The sequence below is a fragment of the Cavia porcellus genome, unplaced genomic scaffold, assembly GCF_034190915.1.
Source record: "Cavia porcellus strain 051 isolate PalLab524CR breed Dunkin Hartley unplaced genomic scaffold, mCavPor4.1 scaffold_3, whole genome shotgun sequence".
Lineage (NCBI taxonomy): Eukaryota > Metazoa > Chordata > Mammalia > Rodentia > Caviidae > Cavia > Cavia porcellus.
Genome location: NW_026947486.1, coordinates 55,210,891 through 55,236,207, shown reverse-complemented (window position 1 = coordinate 55,236,207; position 25,317 = coordinate 55,210,891). Strand labels below are relative to the sequence as shown.

The 25,317-nt window shown below is 35.4% G+C and overlaps 1 protein-coding gene and 1 pseudogene across 7 annotated transcripts in view; one reads left to right on the top strand and one right to left on the bottom strand.

The window, feature by feature from the left end:
- Positions 1 to 25,317, bottom strand: part of Diaph2 (diaphanous related formin 2) — an 875,814-nt gene that overhangs the window by 792,173 nt on the left and 58,324 nt on the right. For 6 of the 7 annotated variants that reach the window (XM_063245551.1, XM_063245550.1, XM_063245546.1 and 3 more), the window contains exons 2-4: positions 18,815 to 18,847; positions 16,279 to 16,455; positions 1,876 to 1,980 (exon numbers count right to left, since the gene is read on the bottom strand). In XM_063245551.1, coding sequence (XP_063101621.1) covers positions 1,876 to 1,980; positions 16,279 to 16,455; positions 18,815 to 18,847 — 315 coding nt within the window. The remainder of the gene's footprint in view (positions 1 to 1,875; positions 1,981 to 16,278; positions 16,456 to 18,814; positions 18,848 to 25,317) is intronic. The other variant, XM_063245548.1, reaches the window with a different exon arrangement.
- LOC106027919 (cyclin-dependent kinase 5-like) lies at positions 13,887 to 14,725 on the top strand (annotated as a pseudogene).

Below are 25,317 nucleotides of genomic sequence, written 5' to 3'. Positions count from 1 at the left end.
ATAAGGACCATACACTACTAGGTAGTACTGAATTTGGGGCTAATACCTTAAACATCAAATTTTCATGTCTTTGGAGAAATAGTCCACTCTCATCTTTTGAATAAAGCAGTTCAAATGAGCTCATCTAGTATTTAAACAAATGTTTGCATTTTAATCTGAAACATAAGTACATAACTTAAAATATATATTTCTTTGGTCAGATGAAGAGTAAAAAGCATGAAAATAAGTTCTGCATAGAGATCAAGTAATAATGAAAAGGTCAAGAAAGAAAACCGTGATGTAATCTTCATTACAGCCAGTTCCACTTACACAAACAATAACAAATAAACTAGAGACACTAACAAAAATCACGTCATTAAAAAAGACCACATGATTAATCATGTATGATTATCTGTACTTTCTATTCAGATTTAGCAATATAGAATTGGTATACTTGCTTTCATGTATTTGAAAAATAACATTGAATCTAAATGCACTTCCTAAAGCATTTTACTGTGAACAATAACTTTAGTACAAAAATGAGAAGAGATTCATCAGAATTCAAAGTAAAATCCTATGCATCACCTAATTCTACTGAAAATGATGCTCATGGCAAATTTCACTTATCACTTGAAACATATTTCTGCCCTTGGATACAGAAGCAAATTAAAAAGCATGCCACTGCTCTGCTCTGGCAGAGCTGAAATGTGTTATATTCAAATAGTTCAACATTCAGAATTACCTTGTCTAAAGTATGATATACAATCAACACAATCTCAAATTCAGTAATTGCTACTAGAATTACGGTACTAAAATAATATTAATAGGAGAGTTAAGTAACTCCAAAATATATTTTTCCAATAAAAAACCGTTTTCTTCACTGGTCAACTCTAAATTTAAAATATGTACCTTTAAAATATGTGTTCTATATGCATGCACACACACACACACACACACACACACACACACATATATATATATATATATACATACATACATCTACACATAAAATCACATACAGTGATTTTATACTCTTGATATGAAAAAATATCTACAGAAATGTAAAAGATGCCCTTTGTATTGCAACAATACATTTTTTTCTTAACAAAAACAATCAGATTTGAAGACTATTTTTGGAAGCACCTTAAGAAGTGAACAAAGCAAAATAATAAAACAGTATGTTTTTCCTGTTAAGTTCTCTCCATGAACTCTACTTTTAAGTCTAGAAACTCACATAGATTTGATTAAAGTACATATTGTTTTCCTTTTTTTGGGGGGGTACCAGGGATCAAACTCATGACTTCACACTTGCTAGGCAGGTGCTTTCTCCACTGAGCTAAATCCCTGGCCCCTGTTTTCCTTCATATTAAACAAAGCTATCCAATGCTAATTATGAGACAGATTACACAGCTTCCATTGCATAAAATGTAAAACACAACAAAAAATCTGGATACTTAAAAACACTGCCAAAATTTACATGCAAGCAGGAATCAGACACGTACCTTTATTAGAAACTTAATTAAAGGCCAAGTAGACTGTTTATGTCTTGTCTCCCAAAATCTGAAATTTTCATCTAGCCACTTATACATTAAGGGGAATATCTATGAAATATCAACTTTTAATAAATGCGTAAACATTCTGGCTCCAGTCTCACTGGATTTTCAAAAATCTTCTATCTTTTTCAGTCTATGGTTTATTAAAATGAAAGTATCTCATTTCTAAGCATGAACATTTCAGTTTTATAATATACACTAAATATGTAAAAATGAATATGTAAATTATTTCCTAATAGTTAATCTGAATGCATGGAAGCAAGAATTTGAAGATCTGACGTTTGTTTACTTTTAAGTAGATAATAGTCAGCGCATTGTATTGGTTCCAGGAAAGTCTACTTACAGACTTGGTAGTAGCGGAAATATATTGGACAACCATCTCACGCTTAGTGGTAAAATCTTTGTTCCGTAAAGGAGCTTTCTTTTCTTCATTAAGGTTCATGTCCTCCTGTCAGAAAAAAACAGTTACCATGAGCAATGACTAATTTCTGCTTAAGACTTTCAAAAGGGATTAATAAACATCAATAATGTCTATGACTTAATATTTTAACAAAAAAACTTTTTTTTTTCTGGATACTTCACTGCATTAGTTTGTTCTCTAGATGCTATAATCTTATGTACATTTTACCATATATTTAGGGTTTATATGTAGACTCAGATGCAATAATTGATACACTGTATCAACTTGAGAAGTTTAGAAATTTAACTTGGTGACTCAGCAGAGAGCCAGAGTCCTTACTTTGTAAACATCCTCATCTTGCACAAGAGGAGGGCAGGCATGTGATGTGAATGTCACAACTCCCCTGGGTAAATAAGCCCGTTTACAATATAAGGAAGGAAAAGAGGCTTGCTCTCTCCTACTGTTTGCTCTTGTTGCTTTTGTGGTCTTTGGCCACCTTGAACTGCTGCCCCTCTACCATGCCACTCTGCTTTGGAGCCAGCTGATTATGGACTGAGACCTTGTAGGCTGTGAGCTAAATAAACCTCTCCTTCCTTAACTTTTGAGTGTTGGGTATTTTCTTCCAGCAATAAGAGAAAAGTAACTAAGATGGAATTTGGTACCAGAGAGTGGTATCGTTCCTGTGACTATACCTGATCATGTGACTCAAGAGCCTTCAGGAACAACTAGTGGAAAAGAGCTTGGAAAGGTCTAGAAATGTCACCTGGAAAAGCAGAACTGAAATACCTTAGACTGTTCTGTATGGGAGATTTTGGTCAGGGCTCAGAAGACCAAAAAACTGGTGAAGACCAGGCTCAATAGGTTTCTGCTGGGAAGGACTGTACTGGCTATTGGACTCCAGATGGTATACGTTATGGTTCATCAAAACTTTGTCTGAATTTTGCTTGTTTCCAGAGTCTTTGCTTGAAACTAAGATGAAGGGCAGTATACTAATTAATCTGGCAGAAGAAATTTAAAGGCAGTAGAATTTTGAGGCTATGGCATGGTTATTGTTGGGGGCTTTTAGCCAGATTTATGTTGAGAACTATGAGCAAAGAGCCCAACATAATGGTTTAAGATGCTGTGATTTGGGCCAGAAGGGAAGCTCCAGTAAAGCTGTCAACTACAAAATTAGAGCTGAGGAGATCTTGACTGCTGAGAAGGAACAGGAGAATATAAAAGAAGGCCTGAGAGCATCACAAGAAGCAACAAATCTCCAACTTTTGCAGCCTCAAACCTGCAAAAGAGAAAGATTTTGCTTTGAGGAGAAAGGCACAGAGCACTGTATTCCAGAATGGTGGTGGCACAGATAATTTGCTCTTCAGACCCGGATTCACAGTACCCAGCAATCCAGGCAGTTGACCCCTGCAGCCAAGCGAGAGAGAAAGCTGGCTATGGTTCCAGCTGGCAGCAGAACTTGGCAGCATCCACATGGTACTGGTTTAAGGTACATACAGAATCCAAGAGTTGTTGGGTTAAGAAGGCTTCTACCCCAATTTCAGAAGGTCTGGGAAGCCAGGCAGTGTTCCACTGAAAGGGCAGTGTGTAAAGCTGTGAGGGTGAAGCCAAAGGTGCTGCTGTGGAGACACCAGAACTTTGGAAAAGCCAGGAATATGGATCATCTGAGGAAACCTACAAGGAAAGGGCAGAGCAGCCCCAAGAGAAAAGCCATGGGAGCTACAACTACTGGAAGTGCCATAGATGTAGACACTCTCAATGCCTTTAGAGCTCACAATTTGCCACAGATTGCCTTGGATGCTGCACTGAGAACCATACAACTTAATATTTGCCCTGCTGAATTTTGGGCTTGCTTTTGTCCCATTGCTTTGTATCTCCATTTGTAATGTTTGGAATAAAAATGATTATCTTGTGCCACTGAATATTGGAAGTATTTAACTTTGCTTTCATTTGTACAGGGGCTTGCAGCTAAGAGTTTGCCTTACATCTTAGCTTGCAGCTTAGACTTTGTGGAAGACTTGGGACTTGAACTTTTCAGCAGTGCTGAAACTATTTGGACTTTTGCAATTCTTAGAGATGAAATAAATGCCTTTTGCATAAAGGGATGTGCACGAGTCACTGGTGGAACAAAGGTGAAATGTTATGGCTGTACTATAATGTTGACAGAATTATCACTGGTTCTTAAGGACTATTAAACCTGTGTTACTATGTTCTAGTTGTAAAATGATAAGAATAAGCATGCCAGGGCTGGGGACTTAGCTCAGCGGCATAAGCGCCTGCCTTGCAAGCAGGCAGTCGTGAGTTCGATCCCTGGTACCAATAAAAATGAAAAAGACCAAAAAGAAAAAAAAAAAAAAAAAGAATAAGCATGCCTTTGTGTCTGGAACTTGGTTTCAAGAAATGTTTCTTTACAAGGGGTGGGTGGTAATGGTTGATACACTGTGTCAACTTGAGAAGTTTGGCAGTTTAACTAGGCAAATCACAAGGGGGCAAGGGTCCTCACTTTGTAAATATCCTCATCTTGTACAAGAGGAGGGCAGGGATGTGATGGGAGTGCTACAACTCCCTTGGGTAAATAAGCCTGCTTACAATACAAGGGAGGAAAAAAAAGAGGCTTGGTCTCTGCACTTTTTGCTCTTGTTGCTTTTGCTGTCTTCTGCCACCTTGAACTGTTGCCCCTCTGTCATGCCACCCTGCTTTGGAACCAGCTGATTATAGATTGAAACCTTCATAGGCTATGAGCTAAATAAACTTCTCCTTCCTTAACTTTCAGTGTTGGATATTTTGTCCCAGCAAGGAGAGAAAAGTAGCTGAGTCACTAAATAACCAGTGAGCAAAAGAAACAAATACTTTTGAAACATTCCACAGAATAGATTGGCAATTTATGGCATAGATTGACATTATACAACCCCGGAAAAGCTACTTACAGTATTCGATTGACATTATACAACCCCGGAAAAGCTACTTACAGTATTTACCTTGTTAACAAAACACACACACACACACAAACACACACTACTATTTGGCATATGGTCACTTGCTATCACTATTATCCAGGAAAGCAAACATGATTGGCAAACTTAAAGGTAATATATACCTATGAAAGTACTGAAGAAAAATCTACAAGTTGATGAACTTGAAAAAACAAAAGCAAAGGATGATTACACTATAGTTAGATGTACTTGGAAAACAAAAATTACTAATAATGGAAAAATACTCAGTTACAAGAATACATTGAGGTTCAATAAGCTTCAATTTGCTTGGGAATCCATCTTATTTTGTGATATACACACAAATAACACTTTCATTTCACAAATTATTTTTCTTCATTTTGAAACTCATATTAACCCTTGCAACACATGAAGACACCGCTGACAGATCACAAAAGCAAAATGGAAATAAATTTGTTCCAAAATCCAGCAAGCAAAAAGACAACCTATAGAATGTATAAAATTATTTACACAATATGTCTGATAAGAAATGAATAACTGGGGCCGGGGATTTAGTTCAGTGCCAAAAGTACCTCCCTGGCAAGTGGTAGGTCATGAGTTCGATCCCCAGTACCAAAAATAAATAACTAGAAATGAGTGACCTGAAATACAAAGAATTCTTTACAAATCAACAGTAAAATAAATAAGTAAAACAATTACAAACAGATAAAAGATTTGAATAAACATTTTCTAAAGAAGATATAAGAATAGTCAATCAACTGGGTATGATAGCAAACACCTGAGGTTTGTACATTTGGGCCCAGCATAGGCAACTAAGCAATTTGTGAGACCTTGTCTCAAAACCAAAAATAAAAAATGGGCTGAGAATGTAATTTAATGCAAAACCCCTGGACTCAGGCCCCAGTAATTAACACACACACACACACACACACAAATGACCAATAAGCACATGAAAGTATGTTCAACATTATTCACTGAGGGAACGCAAGTTAAAACCAGAAGAGACATCCCTTACTCCCACTAGTGGAGCTAGAAAAGGAACCAAGCATGGTGGCACAGGCAGATAATCCCAGAACTCAGAAAGCTGGGACAGGAAGATCTCAAGTTCCAGGATAGCTGGGCCCACATAAAAAAATTTGAGGCCACCCCAGGCTATATGGAGAGATCTTGTCTCAAAAAACAAAAGAAAACAAAATTAAAAAACTAAAAAATAAATGTTCACAAAGATGTCAAGAAAATGAAACCACATTTTCACTGCTGATGGAAATGCGAATGATGCAGCCATTTTAAAAAATGATCTGATAGTTCCTGAAAAGGTTAATTGTAGAGGTAGTACCATATAACTCTAATTATATACCTAAGAAAAATGAAAGTATTTAACATCAAAACTTGTACATGAATGATTTTACAGCATTATTCCTAATAGCCAAAGAATACAAACTATCTACATGGCCATGAAATGTGACTGGATAAATATCATATAGCCACCCATTGGAATATTATTCAACCATCAAAATTAATAATGTACCTGATACACAGTATAAACAAATGAACATGGAAACCACATTATACAAAGTAAAAAAAGTCACAAAACACTACAATCCATGATTCCATTTATACAAAATATCCAGAAAAGACAAATCTACAAAATAGTGTCAGAATATACAAAATGCTCTTTTAGTTTCTTTGAAATATAAAATACAGTATTTTTAACTATAGCCACCCTACTATAAAGAAGACACCAGAACCTCTTTCTTTTATCTAAATGTAACACTGTACTCTTGGGCCATCTTTTCCTATCCTCCCCCACCTTCAGAGCTTCTGATAATCATTATTCTATTCTCAATTTCAATGAGAATATAAAAGAATGAGGATATAAATTAATACAGACATTATGGAGAAAAGTATGGAAATTCCTCAAACACTAGATATAAAATTACCACATGACCTGGCAATCTCACTCCTGGTATCCAAAAGAAATGAAATGAGTATGCTGAAGAGACATCTGTATTCCCGGGTTCACTGCAGCACTGTTCACAGCAGCAGAGAAATGGAAATGATGTAACTGTCTATCAACTGATGAATAAGGAAAATATAGTACATATAAACAATGGAACACTAGTCAGTCATAAACATGAAATCCTGTCATTTGTGACAACACGAATGGAACTGGAGATTATTGTGTTAAGTGAAATAAGTTAAGCACAGAAAGACAAACACTACATAATCTCACTCTTATGTAGAACCCAAAAACAACTGGATCTCAATTTGTAAAAACAAAAAGTCCACATTAAACTTTCACTGTTTCAGTAATTCTGACTATTCTATTTTAATCAAGTAAAATATGGGCAAAGAACAACATTTAAGTTATTTTAAAAACTCAGAATCTGGTGAAAAAACAAAGAATTCTTGAAAAATCATCAAAATGCATCTATCGACTGCATATAGATTGAGTAGCCATAAACTAAAAACCCAAAGTCTAAAACTTTTTTTGGTGTCATTTGGAAATGTTTTAAGTGCCAACATGGTGCTTGTTATGAAGTATTTCAGATATCTGATTTGCAGATTAGCAATACTCAATCAGTAATGTCTATACAAACATTATGGAATCTGAAACAATTTTCAAATCTGAAATACTTCTGGTTTCAAGTGTTTTGCATAAGAGATTCAACTTGAAATAATTTCAGTGAAAGCAAAAATAGTAAGATCTACTTCAACCCCCCACATGAACTTTTATGATGAGTCATTTAGAGCCAATACCTATAAATTTGTGGTATACATACATACTTTCCTTTTATAATCACCTAGATCATTGTCTGTACTTTACTTTTTCTCTTAAATCATTATTTATCATTTGTGCAGCTTACTTGTAAATGACTACTATTGATGATTCAAAGCAAAACCATAAAAAGTAGGCTGGATAGTACTCTTAATGTAGTTCACAGATGTCCATTATGTTTTGTACCTACTTCAATCAATAGGGAACTCACAACTACTTTAGCCCAGCTGATGTTAGGGCAGTTTCATTTTTCCTAAGTTTTTCTGTGGAGGACTAGACATGAAATATGAACACAAAAATTCTAATAATATATTAAAGTGGTAGGATCATGCCTTTTCCTTCTCTACTTTTAAAATCACTTATTTACTAGAAACATACTGCACAGGTGGGATTACGTAAAGTTGACTAACGGAATGTAAATTTGAAAAATCACTTTTACACTCAAATTAAGTATTATTATTTATGAAGCAATGCCTGATAACTTATTAAATGCTATATATGTTTGTGGAATAAATAATTCATGATCTACTACGAACACATAATTACAACAGAAGTATGTGCAGGACCCTTGGAATCACAGGACAAATGGGAAGTCCAGAGAAATTTTCACTAGAAGGATGAGAAAAATCTGGCCAAAGGCCAGGAACATGAATAGGAGACTCTGGTGATAATCTATCATTTTTTGGCTGCCCAACATTATTTAAACATGTCATACACATTTTCATGCATTTTGACATTGTCAGTTCCATCTAAAACAAAGCATGAAACCTACATTTGTCAGTCTCTGTAATAATTAAGAGAACAGGCATGTGGCTTAGTCTCCACCAGTGTAATGCATTTATTGCATTGAAAACAGATACATGCTCTGAAGTAAACAATATAAAGAAATAGGTCATGAATAGGTCATCCATATTGCTGGTATGGGTGCCAACAGAGATCACATAGTTACAGAATTGTTGGTAGTAACTCCTTATTTTTTATTAATACAGTTCAACCAAGTGGTTTAAGAGTGGGTGGCAATGGCTCCTTAATCAGACTGTATTTAAGGTATGTGGTTCTGGAACTTATTCCTATAATATTATCTGGAGCCTGTTTTGTAATCTTCCTGACCCAAGAGCAAACGAATATCACTTAACAATATACTTAAAACTAGCCACAATGGATTTTTTATGCTCAATAATTTAGGCTACTGATGTATTTCAAGTGACTAAGAACTAAGAAGGATGGTAGCCAAACTGGACAGAAGGAAATCATTCAAGAACCATGTAAATGATTTTAAAGTCAACACTGTCTTTTACGCTAAAGTATGCCTACAACATGAATTCATCTTCATGTGACATGACTAAGCATCCATGTTTATCACTCCCAAATACCCCATGATAAATACTAGGAAGGAAAAGACTCTCCTTCATTTTGATATACTATATCTCTATTAATTCAACCTCTGATTATATGGTTTCATTGGCTACGTATATCATTCTGCTGACTCAAACTATGCTCATCTTCATCAAAATCTATAAATTCTGCTCACATAGGCTAGGGTATGTCTTTACTGCCTCAGAATATTCTAATTAAATTTCAGTAAATGTGATTATCATAAATGTGCAACCCTTAACTAGAATCAATTTTGAAGCACTAACAACAATGTTTATATTTGACACTTTGCAGCCAATCCAAAGAGGGTAAATATATTCTGTTTTCTTCCTAGTGATATTTCTACATTTACTATGTACCTCCATTCAATTTGTAATGGCACACACTGCTGAGATTATGCCATCAGAGTAGAATTACTTTGTAAGGATGTAAGCAACAAAGTAAAGGGAATGTAAGACTATACACCACAGAGAAATGTCAAGATTTGGTTATGATCATGCATTATCAAGCCTAGGGTAAATAAACTAGTCTGTAAAAAATCCTGGGTGAAGGGAGGGAAGGATGGGTTAGGATATGAAAAAAAAGAAATGGGATGTGTCATGTACATGTACCAATTTCATACAAGGACTGTAAACAGTATGTACTGCAAACATGTGAAACAAGGAAGAAAGGATGAAAGTGCAAAGAAAAGACAAAAAGCAGAGGATTAAGAGATGAGAGGAAGGGAGGAAAGGGGACAGAAAAAGGAATTAAGATGTGCTATGTACATTTACCAACTTCCTACAAGGAATGTAAATATGTACTACACATATGTGCTAATAAACTAAATATACAGAATCCTATTAGTAACCGTGGCCTCATTTTTTTTAAAACCATTCTTCATCTTACACTTTATTTTACTAACTAGTGTTTGATTATAGATTTATTATACATACTGTTCTGCTTATCATTTCTATCATCTGGTTCATGATACTGGTCTCTCGGCTTGAAATACAGTCATTTTCACCACCCTTTCCCTCTACACTACTGTCCATACTAAATCTATATTTGACTAACTACTGTACTTCAAGACTGCTCAACCACTAATTTTTGAGGATTATTTCCCCCAAAAATTACTAGTTGGAAAATGACAAAACTCACATCTTATTCCTCCATATTAACTTTACTTACATTAAAACTATGATAAATGTATCTTCTCAAAACAACAAGTGAACTGGGGACAGGAAATGACTTTGTAATCACAGGAAAGAGCATGGTTCCTGTATTGCAGTTCAAAGTTAATAAGTATTGGTTGAATCAATATAGTATTTCTTTAAATATTTTAAATTGAGTCAAAGTGATCCACATTTTTATACTTATTAATCTGCTGCATAGGTCAATGGGGAATGTGTGTCACTCTATAACAACTTATTTCATTCTGGTAGAAATAATCAGGCAGCTGGTTCTTCCAAATCATTAACTCCAGCCTTACAACATAATAATAAAACTAAATAAAGCAATAGTCAATATTAACTTCAATATTAACACTAAACATAACTGAATATGAAACTGCTGTGTACACACTGAACTCTTATAATCAAGACACAAAAGCAATCTTTTAGCATGTTTAACATTTAATGTATGTACATGAGATTAAAAATGTCAACTGAAGTCTAAATAATTGACCATTTACAATAGTTTAAAGCCACATTTGCAAATACTAAATTCTTTTTTCCTCTTTCCACATATGATACAATTTTCCCTTTACAAATTCCTTCATAATTTCAGCAAACATTGTTTTGTTTTATTTCATTTTTCTTTTTTAGTAGTGTGGTTTGAAACACAGGCCTCATGCAAGCTAAGCACATATTTGATCACTGAGCTACAGTCATAGTCCCAAACACTGCCCAGTGTTCCTAAAATTATTACTGAAGAATTAAATGGAATAGAGTCAGATAGAAAGTCCAAAATTGAACCAGTTACCTACAATTCATTATCTTCTGTCTTTCCACATCCTCCCCTCTTCATCTCCTCCAAATGCCATCAACAGAAGACAACGTAATTTTCAAACTACTTTCTCCTCATCTTCCCATGTCTTTTTTGGGTTTTTTTTTTTTTTTTTGGTCTTTTTTAGACAAGGTCTCCTTATGCAGTTCAGGCTGACCATGCGCTCACTTTGTAGCCTAGGGTGGTCTCTAATCTGCAATGATCCTCCAGCCTCAGCGTCTGGAGTACTGGGATTACAGGCTTGTACCACCAGGTCTGGTTCCCAGCATCATTTTCTATTTTGGGTTTTTTTTTTTTTTTTCTTTTTTGGCAGTACTAGGGACTGAACCTAGAGCCTTTACACTGCTAAATCCCAAGCCCTTTCCTCCGCCTCCTCCTCCTTCTCCTCCTGGTCTTCTTTTTTCTAATGAGTCAGAATCTTGCTAAGTTGTCCAGACTGAGTTTGAAATTATTATGATCATGACTCAGCCTCCCAGACTGTTGTATTAAATATGCCATAACACCCAGCTTTCATTTTCCATTATTATTCTGCTTTGCTTTATGAAAGATAAATATCAACCTTATAGATTTTTATATCTCTTTCTTCCATGTAAGACAAAAGTAATACTTTTTGGCTCTTCTAAAAATATGCTATAAATACTGTAAATTTTCTATAAATTGTTTCTGTTCCTCCAACATGTCTATTTCACCTGATTTTTCTAAAAGCTGTTTTTAAATCTTAACTTGAAGCTAGGAATGGTGGTACATGCCTATAATCCCAGATTTCTGGGATGTTGAAGCACAAAAATTCCAAGTTTGAGCACAGCCTGCAAACTATAACACCTTAGGGAGACACATCTCAAAATAAAACATAAAAAGGGTTGAGGATATAGTAGCTCAGTGTGAAGACACAATCTCCAGTACCACACTAAATTTTATTTTTAATTTCCCTTCGTCCCTGTTTCTTCATAGTAATTATTCAAGCACTCTCCTACCTATAGGCTATATGGTATCTGTACCTCTGAAGAGAATGAATTAATGACACCCTACTAAAATTATATCCTCACACAAACAACGACTACAATTACTGCTATGGTTTCGATCTCAACCGTTTCCTAACAGTATCATGTGTCTAGAACATGACTGGATCCTAGTGGCCCCATACTCATTGGTAGATTCATCCATTGATAAGTTTAGTAGCTGAATGTGCTATTTGAAGGTGGAGCCTTGATGAAGATGGTCACTGGGGAAGTGACTTGGAAATGTATAATCTTGTCCCTGGTTCCTCCTTTTCCCTCCCCTTCCTGGTTATCATAGAATGAGCAGCTGCACTCTTCCACGCCCTTCCTCAATGCCATTTTCCCCCTGGAGACAGTAGACCATGGACTGAAACCTTGAACCAAAATAAACCTCTCCTCCATTAATTTGCAGGTGTCTGGTATTTTGTTCCAGTGACAGGAAAATGACTAAGATAACTACATTTGAGCATTGTAGGGTTTTTAATTGATGGATCTTTATGACACTTTTTTGAATCAATTCATTTGTAAAAAGATGTCTGTAATTATTCTCACTTCTGTGTGCTAGAAAGAACAAAAAAATGAAAGAACAAAGCAATGAAAAAACAAAATATTTTTACATTCCAATGAAAGTATCATGAGTTTCTATATAAATATGCAATTGGCTAATTCTATCTGGCATTAATATCTTATCTTTTCAAAAGATCCAGTTATCTTTACCTATACAGACTCCAGCAACCTAACATATAGGAATGCTGATAGAAAACAAAGTTAAAGCAAAGTCCAAACATACTATTTCTGAAAACAGTATGAAACCAATGGCAAAAAAGAAAATGTATGATTATTAAGAGAATGTTATTGAAGAAGCAAAAAATTTCTTCATTTACTTCTGCTATTGAGGCCCTGTCAGAAGCATCCAATGTTCAACACCTACATATTTTACTTTGCCATGAGAAGGGTATTTAGAACACATATTACAATATTAAAAAATATAAATATTATTTTCACTTTCTTGTAATTCTTAAAACTGAGCTTAATCTTCAAACAGTGGTTTCCAAAGTACAGAGATTACATAAATGACTCACTAGGGTTTGGGAAATTCTTATTACTCTTCAAAAAATAGAAGAAAGTAACATTTACCAAAGCTTAGCATGAAAGTAAGCACTGGGTCTCCTTCTCATTGGCTCTTTTGTATAAATTCAAATGGTACATGACGTAGCTTAGGGGACCAAAGGGATCATCACAACACAGATTTCTTTCAGTGTACAGCAACAAAATGCAATTGGCATGTACAAGGTTAGATGGAGTTACTGATTATATATCTAATTCAAAATAAATTAACCCTCACAAAATTAAAAAGTAACTCTAAGTGTTCCCTGCAAAGACAAAAGATTGAGAAAAATAGGATAATACCAATAATGCAAACACAAAGGAACAAGAACTGTTAGACTGTTATATCTCCTACTTATAATTCTGTCCTTTTATCTATTATCACATAGTAAAAACACCAAAAATTGCAGACTAAGAAGCTGTCCCCACAAGATTTGAAATTAACTATTTAAAATATAGATGTGTAAGAATCACTAGTGATGACCCTTTTATGTACATATTATACTCTAAATGCTAATTATAGTCTAAAGGCACCTCAAATAAGCAGGTCCACTTGCAGCTTCAGAAAAAGGACCTATTTCAGAATTACTAATGGGGCAATAATAGAGAATAGGGATAATCCACAGAATAAGGGTAACACCTCGAAGAATAGCAAACACCTTGAAGATGGAAGTAGGACCAGATAGGGAGCTATCTTAGGAAAAAGAGACAGTTAATGGTTAATCAGAATCAAGAACCTGTTGGGTCCTGCAGCAGCATATAATGCAGAAATATGAGAAACTGCAAAAGACTGGGGAAGGCATCTATGGAGCAGTGTTCGAGGCCAAAATCCAAAAGACTCATGAGATTGTAGCTCTGAAATGGAGAAGGCTAGATGACAATGAGTGTGTACTCAGGTTAGCCCTCTGGAAGAACTATCAACCTACTCAAGAAGCTAAAGCATGAGAACATTTTTCAGGCTTCACAGTGACAAGAAACTGACTTTGGTTTTCAAGTTCTGTGATCAGAACCTAAAAAAAGTATTTTGAAAGCTGCAATGGTGATCTTGATCCAGAGATTGTGAAGTCATTCCTCTTCCAGCTGCAGAAAGGTCTGCGATTTTGTCACAGCCCCAGTGCACCGCACAAGGACATGAAGCCAGAACCTGCTCATAAACAGCAATGGGGAGCTAAAATTGGCTGATTTTAGATTGGCTTGAGTCTTTAGCAGCCCAGTCCATTGTTATCCACTGAGATGGTCATGCTGTGTTACAGCCTGCAGGACATCCTCTTTGAGGCTAAGGTATACTGCACATCCATTCACATGTGGTCATCCAGCTGCATCTTTGCAGAGTTGCTCAATGCCAGGTGGCCTCTTTCCCCTGGCAATGACATGGATGACCAGCTAAAGAGGATCTTCCAGCTGCTGGGGATGCCAACCAAACTGCCAGACTATAAGCCTATCCAATATACTCAACCACAATATCCCTGGCATGAATCATGCCCAAGCTCAGTGTCACAAGGAAGGATCTGTTAAACTTCCTGAAGTGTAATCCTGCCCAGCACATTTCAGCAGAGGAGGCCCTCTAGCACCCCTACATCTCCAATTTCTGTCCCTCTTAGGCCCTGGGTCCCCTGACTGCCAGGCTGGGGCCTGGCCGGTTTAAGCCCCAAGAGGGTGGGGAGGAGGAGCAGTGAGATCTAGCTCCAGCTGTGCTGGGTACAGCCAGGGTGGAGGCACTCTTGCCCAGGATCTTCACCCCCTCCGTGGACTTTATGTAATTTCATCGACTGGCTCCTTTCCCACAAAAACATTAAACTAAAATAAAGAAGGATACCATCTAAACTAAGGCTCTAAGAATATCTGGAAGACAATGGCAGAAACATACGTTACAGCTATGATGAAAACAGAATGAGTGGGATATGATACAGAAGCGATTGAGAAAAATGCAGAGTAGAAAATGATCCTGTAGTGTTAAGCTTAAGAGAACTGGGCTATGGCAAGAATACCAATGAACTCTTAACTATTTCAGTATCACAATAACTAGTAACTAATCTGACAAGCAAGTTAAAGGTGTAAGTATAAATTCTGAGTGAAAAGAAGAACACCTTAAAAGATTAAAATTGTTAATAAAGAGTCTCAAGAAATGTTTCTGTTTTTGTTATTGTCATTTTCAGCAATTAAGATAGGACAATGAGTGATAAACTGAGAGGCTTCCAAGTGATCGTGAAATACTAGAAAGTGAAGAAAGGGCTTACCTGATAAGGATGGGAATGCTGCAAACATTTATACAATTGTTTATATAGAATTTATATGGCCAACTGAGCCAGAAATTTACATTAATGAATTATAGATCAAGATCTCCAGTTCTTCTCTGGTCAAAATAAACAATGTAATATGGCCGAATGACTTATTTCTCCCTTCTTTTTTTTTTCTTTGTTTTTTTTTTTTGTTTTTTGTCTTTTTATCGGTACCAGGGATTGAACTCACAACTGCCTGCTTCCAAGGCAGGCGCTTATGCCGCTGAGCTAAATCCCCAGCCCCTTATTTCTCCCTTCTAACATAAAACTACTGAATTTTAAAAATAATATATTTATTGTATAAATAAGAAATAAATTTAGATCACAAGCTACAAAATATGCTAATAAAATGCAAGCTGAATGACTACTGCTAACAAAACAAAATGATGCATTAATTCCTCTGTTCCCCTTACTGCCCCATCACTACTTGTCCCAAAAGAACAGTGGACTTAGGCCTCTTTTGCTTTGTAGAAATAAACACAAAAGGGGCTGGGGATTTACCTCAGAGGCATAAGCACCTGCCTTGGAAGCAGGCGGTTGTGAGTTCGATCCCTGGTACCGATAAAAATGAAAAAGACAAAAAAAAAAAGAAAGAAACACAAAAATGAGATAACTGAAAATCTGATCAATGTGCCAGAAACAAGAGAGCAAAAATAAGTAAGTATCCCCACTTTCAGCACCTCATAGTGTAAGAGAGACAAGTAAAATGCTCAAAAAATGGTTATTTTACAAATACTTCTGTTACATAAATAAGTTTCTATTCTGTCCTTGCATGCATGATACAACCACAGTCCACACAAACACACCTACTTAAATCCACTGCTATTCCATACACATACTTTTAAAACTACAACACAATCAGAGGTCTAACTTACCATCATTTTTTCTAAGAGATCCAGTACCTCCTTTTCTGATAAATTTGAAGATCGTTCATCATACAATGGCTGAGCTACTGGAAATTCACTCATTGTGACTTGAGAATCAATAGGATGTTGAATAAGAGGTTTTTCTTTTTTGACCGTAGATTTTCTAAAGCTTGTAATTCGGTCACGCTGCAAACAGAAAAAAATTAAAAGCCATAAGAAAAAGATCAAGAACCATAACCATGAAGAAGTAAAACATTAAATTGGCACTTAATGTATTTTCTTGCTGAGTCTTGACAAAATGTTATTTTAAGCAACAAGCTCCAGTTGAAGATTGTAGTTTTGAAACCCTGAAATAGGACTTCAGTTTCAGAAGTCTGGGGGTGAGAAGTATTCCTCAAAAGTACAATTTAGTCCCATGTCATGTCTGTTTCACACAGTAAGTAAGTAGGAAAAAAAATCAAAATTCAGTGGTTGTTTCAGGGAGAATTTTTCTGTGATGGCAACTTTAAAACTAGGAAACAAGGAGAAAATAAAGACAGCCACTGATTTCCAACCTAAGGGGAAATTATGATAATGTTTTTCTTCAAATACAAAAACTGTGACAACTGTATATAAAAAATTTGTGAGTATAACAGTTCAGTAGAGTAGCTGAGAGCATGAACTCTTGATACCAGAGTAGCTGGGTTTGAGTCCAGTCCCTGCCATTAACTAAGTAGCTCCATGAACTTTGGCTGCTCTCTCTCTATGGTTTCCTCTTTTCTAAAATGAGGATAGTATTACTACCTATACCATAGGATTATGGAAGATATAAATAATATGTTTCATGAACTCAGTTGCTATTTAATGTTGTTATTGTTGTTACTATTATCTCCCAACTTTTTCTTCCCCAAAATGTTATTGGGGCCAATTAGGGAGGAAAACAAAAATAAAACATCACCTTTTTCATCTCCTAGTAATGTAACATAAACAGAAATGTTTTATTCTTAGAAATACTGTTATGGATTTTGAACTGATTCTATGAAGTGTCTCTAAAAACTAAGCTTACTTTTTCATATAAAATAACAAGCTCCATTTAAACAGGCCATTCGATTTTCAACCACAAAACACTGGATATCAAAAATTAGTAATGTACATAAAACTGAATGGAACTCAGTTTTATTCTGGTTTCTGTTAGGAAGCACATGCACACCATGCACACCATCACTCGTGTTAAATAAGCAGATATGTTAGATATGAGGGCAGTGCATGTTCACTACCATGTTACCAGAGTCCTTAAAAATTATTTCAACAATACAAACACATCACAAATGTTATTAACATAGCATGTGTAAATTTTTGTTGATCCCTCCATACTATAGGAACATATCTTTTATTTTATTGATTCAAAGAACACTCTTTTAACTAAAAGGTGCACTTTGAAAAAAAAATGTGAGCTGTTTTAAGCAGCTTATTTGGGATTTAAAAAATGAGTTAAATGTGTAGTGTCTTACAAAGAGATAATATATACCAGTGTTTTAGAGCTAGGAAAAAAATATGAAAAATCATCTAGCTCAACTCCCTCATTTCACAGAAAAAATGAAATACCCAAATCCATGAGCCCTAGTTCCTATCTCTGTCTTCACATTAACTTAAAATTCAGTTCATTAAATTATTTTGAACTATATTTTCAATTTTTTTTAATTGAGGGAATTACATTGGTCAAGGAAAAAATTATTAAGTAATCCCAAATAAGCTGAGTATATATCCAACAATCAAATTTCACTAAAAGATATAGTGGACATGAAAGCATTTAAATATGCAATTGATCATTACACTAACATATGTCTTTCGTATTTCTGTTGTAGTACTTGTTTTCATAGCACCAGCTTTTTTACTAAGTAGCAGCATTACTAACATAGATTTGATCTTTCACTATGTTCTTCATTTTTATCTAAAAAAAATTCTAGTTTCCATTTTCCTTTCTTATTTTCAGCTGTACCTTGCTAAGAAAATGAAGTCAGCTCCATACTTTCATCACAATTTTACATTATTTGTAGATAGGTAATTTCACACAGAAATATACTGACACTGCTTAAAATACCATTGTTAAAAGTTTAGCTATAAAAGGGCACATTTAAATTTTGAGCTTAAAACTTTAACAGGTTTTACTATGATAGATTGAAATGTTTACAGCTTTTTAAATTCTATAGCATATATATGACTAGTAGAATGAACTTAATTTCCTTTCTATTTAAAATTAATTTCGATTGATATTAATCCTTAATAATAATTGCAATTTATTTGACTATCAAAAAGGAAATGTCTATATTTTCCAGAGTCTAAATTTAATACAGAATTTTTTAAATTATCTGGTTATGGAATATATCAAGATGATGATCTCAAAATTTTGTTGGAATCTCACTTACTCGTCATCTTAATACTGAAAAACCTACTATACTTTGTAAACAGCCACATATTTTATATTTTACATATTTCAATGCTTTAATGTCCACTTATTGTAATAAAAAAACATGCATAGTATAACATGCTGCTAAGACCACCTTACCACATCATCTGCCAAAGTTTTTATTTGAATGTTCTATTAAAACCAAAAGGAAACAAAAAGAAATGCCAGTCAGACAAGAAAAATTTATAGATCAAACACAATAAATTAACGTCTCATTTTTTAAATCAATGGTAGTAAGAATTAGAAAGTTTAAAATATAAACAATATATGATTTGCAAAACAAAAACATCTTTTTTTAGAGATTAAAAATGAAGGTGGGGGCTATTTTTAAATATCGAGCTCAAGATCCTAAAGCTAGATGTAGATCAGACATCACTATTATAATGTTCAAACATGAGAAAAGATAAAGCAAAATCATAGCCTCCTGCAGTTCTTTAAAGTTTTAGAATGAATAATTATGTTTTAAAGATGTCTAAATTTTTCACTTGTATGGAAAATATGCATTCCTAATGTTTTCAGGGTGTATGTTTGCAATAAATATTATATACGTCTGTGGAAACAGTACATACATATAACATAAAATACCTAATTTTAAAAATATACCACCAAGAAAATATCACACTGAATATTAGTGCAAAATAATCAAATAGCTTGAGCTAAGAATTCAGTATGACATGCAATAAAGATTTAAAGGACACCTTTCGGCTTTTTTTTTTTTTTTTTTTTTTTTTTTTTTGGTTTTCTGAGACAGGGTCTTCCTATACAGCTCATGTTGGTCTTTGACCCACTATGTACTCCAGGCTGGGCTCAAACTCATGACAATCCTCCTGTCTCAGTCTCCTGAGTGATGGGACTACAGACATGCACTACCATGCAGTGTAAAAGATACCTTTATAAACATTCCAAATGAAATTGAATCTCGTGATTGTTAATTAATATATGCCAATTTCTCAAAATCTAACATTTTTTTGTGTGTGTACTTCTAATACTATACTAAGACTTCTGGGAAATGGTATATTCTAGTTAACCAATTAGTGTATAATAAAAACTATAGTCTATATGGATATCACTATTGAAAAATTAATATAAAACAAAACCAATTCCTAACAATTTGGTAATCTTCCATGATTAAGATAGCTCAAGATCTATAATAACAATGATAAGTATGAAGCTCAATTCTAATTATATAATGGATACATTAATGTGTCATATAATGGGGATATGTTCTGACAAATGTATATTATGTGAGCCATCACTGAACACCTTAGAACATACTTAAAGATGGCTATGATGTCACTAGGTGACATAATGTTATAGGACCACCATCATATATGAGGTTCCATCAGTGGCAGAAACTTCATTATGTACTGCATGATTGTACACTGAAGTATCAATTAATAGATATATATGAAAGCAAACAACCAGATTTTTTAAATTGTCAGTTAGGAATTGGATTTAACCCTTTTCCACATTTCATACATTTATTTCTTACAAAAGAAGCTGAATAATATATGTTAACATGGTCATGCACGTTCACATTCTTCTTTACTTGGAAAATAACAGTATTCTCCCTGTTGAGGAGCATCCCACTACAACTTACGAGTAAGAAAGAACTGGTGGGTCTCAGGATCTCAGAAAACTGTTTTCTAAAGTCACCAAATCCATGCTATTGAAAATTATCCTTCCCTATATCAGTTAAGGCAGGTATACTACTATATGTATAGTCAACTTTTAATTCTTTGATTCCCTCAAGAATCTAAACTTCTAGTCTCTGTATTATATTACATCACAAACCCCAATCAATCTTTACTGCCAAAGAAAAAGAAACCAGGAGGATTTATTTATACCAGAACTAAAGCCATTTTAAGAGATGATTTCACCCTAAAATGCTCTATACCAGCTATTCTCTGTTTAGCTTTTTTTCTGGTTACATAAAACTTTAGTGCATTATGACAAGCTTCATGATTTCTTATAATGCAAAATCAGACAAAGAAATGCCAAAGTAGCAAAACTACCTAAATAAACCCTACTACCTCCCAGGTATATGCCTACCCGAGTTTTTGAGACAGATTACAGAGTTCTTAAAAAAAAAACTCCTGCTTTTCATTTTGTTTCCAACTTGTAAGGTTATAAACTCAAAAGTTGGAAACCCATCTGTACTGTATCTCCAAAACAAGAACAGTAAATCAAAGGAAAATGCAATGTGCTTTAGTCAAATTCTCTACATTAATGTATACATCAGAAATTCTTCAAATTTGGCCCGGGGATTTAGTTCAGCAGCATAAGCGCCTGTCTTGCAAGCGTGAAGTCCTGAGTTCAATCCCCGGTACCAAGAAAAAAAAAAAACTTCTTCAAATCTGTAAATCAACTGAGCTCACTGATAGTTTAATCATAGATTTTATAAAGCAAAACAAAAACTTGCTAATGATATTTCACTTGGTCTTTTGGAAGGAGACTTGAAACTTTTCTGTCCCCATTAGTCTCTTTTTTGGAATTAACATAATATGGCCAAAGTTCTCATTTTACAAATAAAACGATAACATCTATGTTAATAGCACCACAGGCACTCCATTGGTCTACAGCTAAGACTTCTATGTCACCTTGGTCAAGAGACAAGTAGTTAGCTATCCAGTCCTATGATAATCTTTTTGCAATCCAGAGAACTTGTTTAAGCTCCGTAATTTTTTTCTACTCTTTCCCCCTCTTTCTACTTCCCTCCCTTCCTCCCTGTCTGAGACAGGGTCTTGTTATGCACTTCAGTCTGGCCTTGAACTTCCTATGTAGCCAAACTGGCCTCAATTCACAGTCATCCTCCTGCCTCAGTCCCCTGAATGCTGGGATTATAGGACTGTGCCACCACTCCCAACTAAACCCCAATCATCTCTTACCAGACTCCTATACTAACCTTCTAACCTATCTCCCTGCCTCCACTGTTGCTACCCTACAGCTAAGTGATACTAAGAAAACCAGTCAGATTATAAAACTCATTTGAAGACTTTAAAATCACTATTTTTCCTCCCACTGTAAATCAGTCATTACCATGGCCTATAAGGCACTACGAATTTGCACACTCCCCAGATCTTTCTGACATCATCCTCCTACTGGTCTCTCTTCATCTAGTTCCAGCCACACTGATCACCTCACTACACTCCAATAAAGCAATGAACCACAATCACTGGCTCTTCCCTCTGCCTGGAATGCTTTTTCTATTATCAATACATCTTCCTCCCCTCATATTCTTTGCAGGGTTTTGCTAAATGAGTCCTATTCTATGTAGGTATTTTATGTGCAAATACTGGCTTACTTTACACATTCCTGGCACTCCTGACTTGCTTTAATATGCTACACTTTTCCTTTTTTTCCAATAGAACTTAATACACTAAAAAAAATAATTTGCTTTTTTTTTGGTCTCTTTTTTTCTACTAAAAATATGAGCCCTACAAGAACAGAGATTTTTATCTCTGGTATTGGAACATACCCCTAATATCTATAGAGCAGTGCTTGGCACAATAGAGCTTAATAAATATTATTAATGATGCTCATACTCCCATTCATATAAATATTCAATGATGACCTATGAAGACTAATAGCCTTAATAAGGCATTCACAGCCCCATATAATTTGGCTCTAGGCTACCTCATACTTCTTCCCTGAAAAACCCTGTGCTATATAAAGTAAGTGTACACCCCCTATATCCTGTTTGTGCCTCTGATGTGCCCTCATTTTTCTAGGTATGTTTCTGTTTCGAGATTTTCCTCTGAATGTAAAGTTTATGGATAAATCAAATGTGGAACTCAAGTCAAAATGTACTGGAATATAATAGTGCTTTTTTAATCTTAAAGAATTTTTCTCAACAGTATTTGCAAGATAGGGCATGCCATGGCATATAGGAAATTATACTCTTACTAAAAATTATTCTGAGAAGAAGATGGCAGAGCAGTAAGCAGCAGAGAAAAAAAACCTCTCATGGGTCACCATCCAGACGCTGGAGTATATCATTAAGAGGAAGACAAGAAGGAAAGGAGTGGGACCCCTGGACCCAGGAATAATCTGAAGCGTAAACTGAAGCCCACAAAGAGAGTAAAAAGAAAAACTTCAAAGAAGACTAACTGCATGAGGGGAGCTATTAGAACCTGGGGAAGAATGATCATGGTGAAGGTGGTGGCTGGTGAGCCTGAGGCTCCTGCAAAGGGGCAGCAGTAGAGGGCAACAGCAGACCTATAGGACTGCACTAGCTGGCAGTGAATATAGAGGACTCAGTCCTTCTGTGGGAGACAGTGATTGGCCAGTAGCCATTTTGGGGCCAGGCCACATAAGCCCCTAACCAGAACTGCTGCCAGCTTCCTCCAGCAACTCCTAAGTGGGCACAGACACAGGGAAATAGCTTGGATGAAGGCAAGCCCAGTGAGTCTGGTCTTGGGGCAGGCCTGTTAAGGTCGTCTACTACTCCACCATAAAGCAATGGCTGGCTTGCTGGAATACAGTGGCACGATTTAGAATTCCGTCTTCATAGGCTGTCTACTAGTGAACTAAGAGAGAATGCTGAAAGTAGACTCGTTTTTTGTTGTTGTTTATTTGTTTTCTTTTTTCTTGTTTTGTTGTATTCAGTTGGTGTTTTTATTTCTCTTTCTCTTTCATTGTTTGTTTGTTTGTTTTTTTTTAATGAGTGTGAGAGTGGTTCCTAACCTCCTTGTGGGTATGGTTCTGTTTTGCTCTTTTATGTCTTCCACTTCTATTTTCTTTCAATCTTCTGCATCAGTTTTCCCACGTTGGCAAGACTTTTTATCCTCCAACCTTACTTGTCGTCTTTCTTTTTCCACTTCTCTATTATCTCCTTAAATCATTTTAAATTTTAACCCCGAGGGCAAAACTGACACATTACAAACTTACATATTGCATATAAATACCTGGCTGGTTTTACATTTTGTTATATAGTCACAAATCTAGTTCATACAGATAAAAGTTGCAAATTAAGGGTTAGCTCTGTTGTTTTGTAGGCTGTATTTGATGCTACTGGTATTACTACAGCCAAAACTGACATAAATTGTTGTAAACAGCTATCGGCCCTGATAATCCATGACTGAGATTAACTAAGGGTCACAGAAAATACTGTGGCACAGTTCCAAAACACCAGGGAGTAGGCCAAACAAGCAACAACTTCTCATCTTCAAGAAATTGAAGAGGAAAGATCTTCCAACAGCTACACCTGGAAGATCATTCAGAGAAGTAATCATCATTTAAGTGTCCTAAATACCACCAATAAAGCAACCAACCACAGGCAACTTACAAGCATCACCCCAGGAATTAAACTAAAAAAGAAATGAGAAGACACTTAAACAAGATGCAACCCCAGATATCTAGTTCACCAAAGGTAAACTCGGAGGGAAATGAGGTGGGACAGTCCCCACCAGATCCCTCCAAAGTGGTAACAACAGAGCAATTGAATAAGGCTCTGGAAAAAATGAAACCAGAAATAATCTCTCAAATAACTACAGAGATTACCAAAATATACACCATGATTAGCAATGTTAGAGCAGACCCACACACAAAAAAATAAAAAACCAGATGAGCTTAAACAAATTATGGAAGCACAGCACAGGAAACAAATGGAATCCATACAGCAGCTTCAAACAGATATCCAGGAAAATAAAAACTCCATTGAAAGTGTTCAAAGCAGATTGGAACAATGTCAGGACAGGATCTCAGATATTGAAGACAGGCTTGTAGTTAGTAACCAGGAAAAGAAAGATTTCTCAAAACTAACAAGGGGCCATGAGAAATCAATCCAGCAGCTGCTAGATAACACAAAGGAGAGCAATTTAAAATTAATCGGAGTCACTGAACAAGCAGGAGATACCACAAATGAAATTAAAAACATTTCACAGACATTGTGACAGAAAACTTTCCTGGTAGAGAAAAAGAATTTGGCATACAAATAAGTGAGGTATATAGAACTCTAATTAGCAGTGATCAAAAAAAATCTACAGCCAAGCATATCATAGTCAACCTTCCAGAAATTCAGCATAAGAATAGAATCTTAAAAGCTGTTAGGGAAAAATAACAAATTACCTACAAAGGAAAGGCCATCAAAATCACACTCGACTTCTCAGCACAAACTCTCAAGTCAAGGAGAGCTTGCAGTGAAGTACTCCAAGTTCTAAAGGAAAAGAACTTTCAACCCATATTGATATATCCTGCAAAACTATCCTTCAAAATTGATAGAGAAATAAGACACTTTAATGACTAAGAACGTCTAAGAAAATTTATGATCACCAAACCAGCACTCCAAAATGTTCTAAAGGACATTCTAGAAGGAGATAAGGACTATAGCTCCATGAACCCTAACAGAAGAAATCTACAAGGAGAGGCAAACAATTACAGGGAAAGAAAAAAAAGAGGGGAGGGAAGCCAAAAACAGGCAAATAACCTGAAATGCATAACTCAATATGTATCAGTTTTAACCATCAATGTCAATGGTCTTAATTCACCAATCAAAATAAACAGACTGGCAGAATGAATCAAGAAACAGACCCACAATATCCTGCACACAAGAAACACATTTAATTCAAAAAAAAATCCATAGACTGAAAGTCAAAGGATGG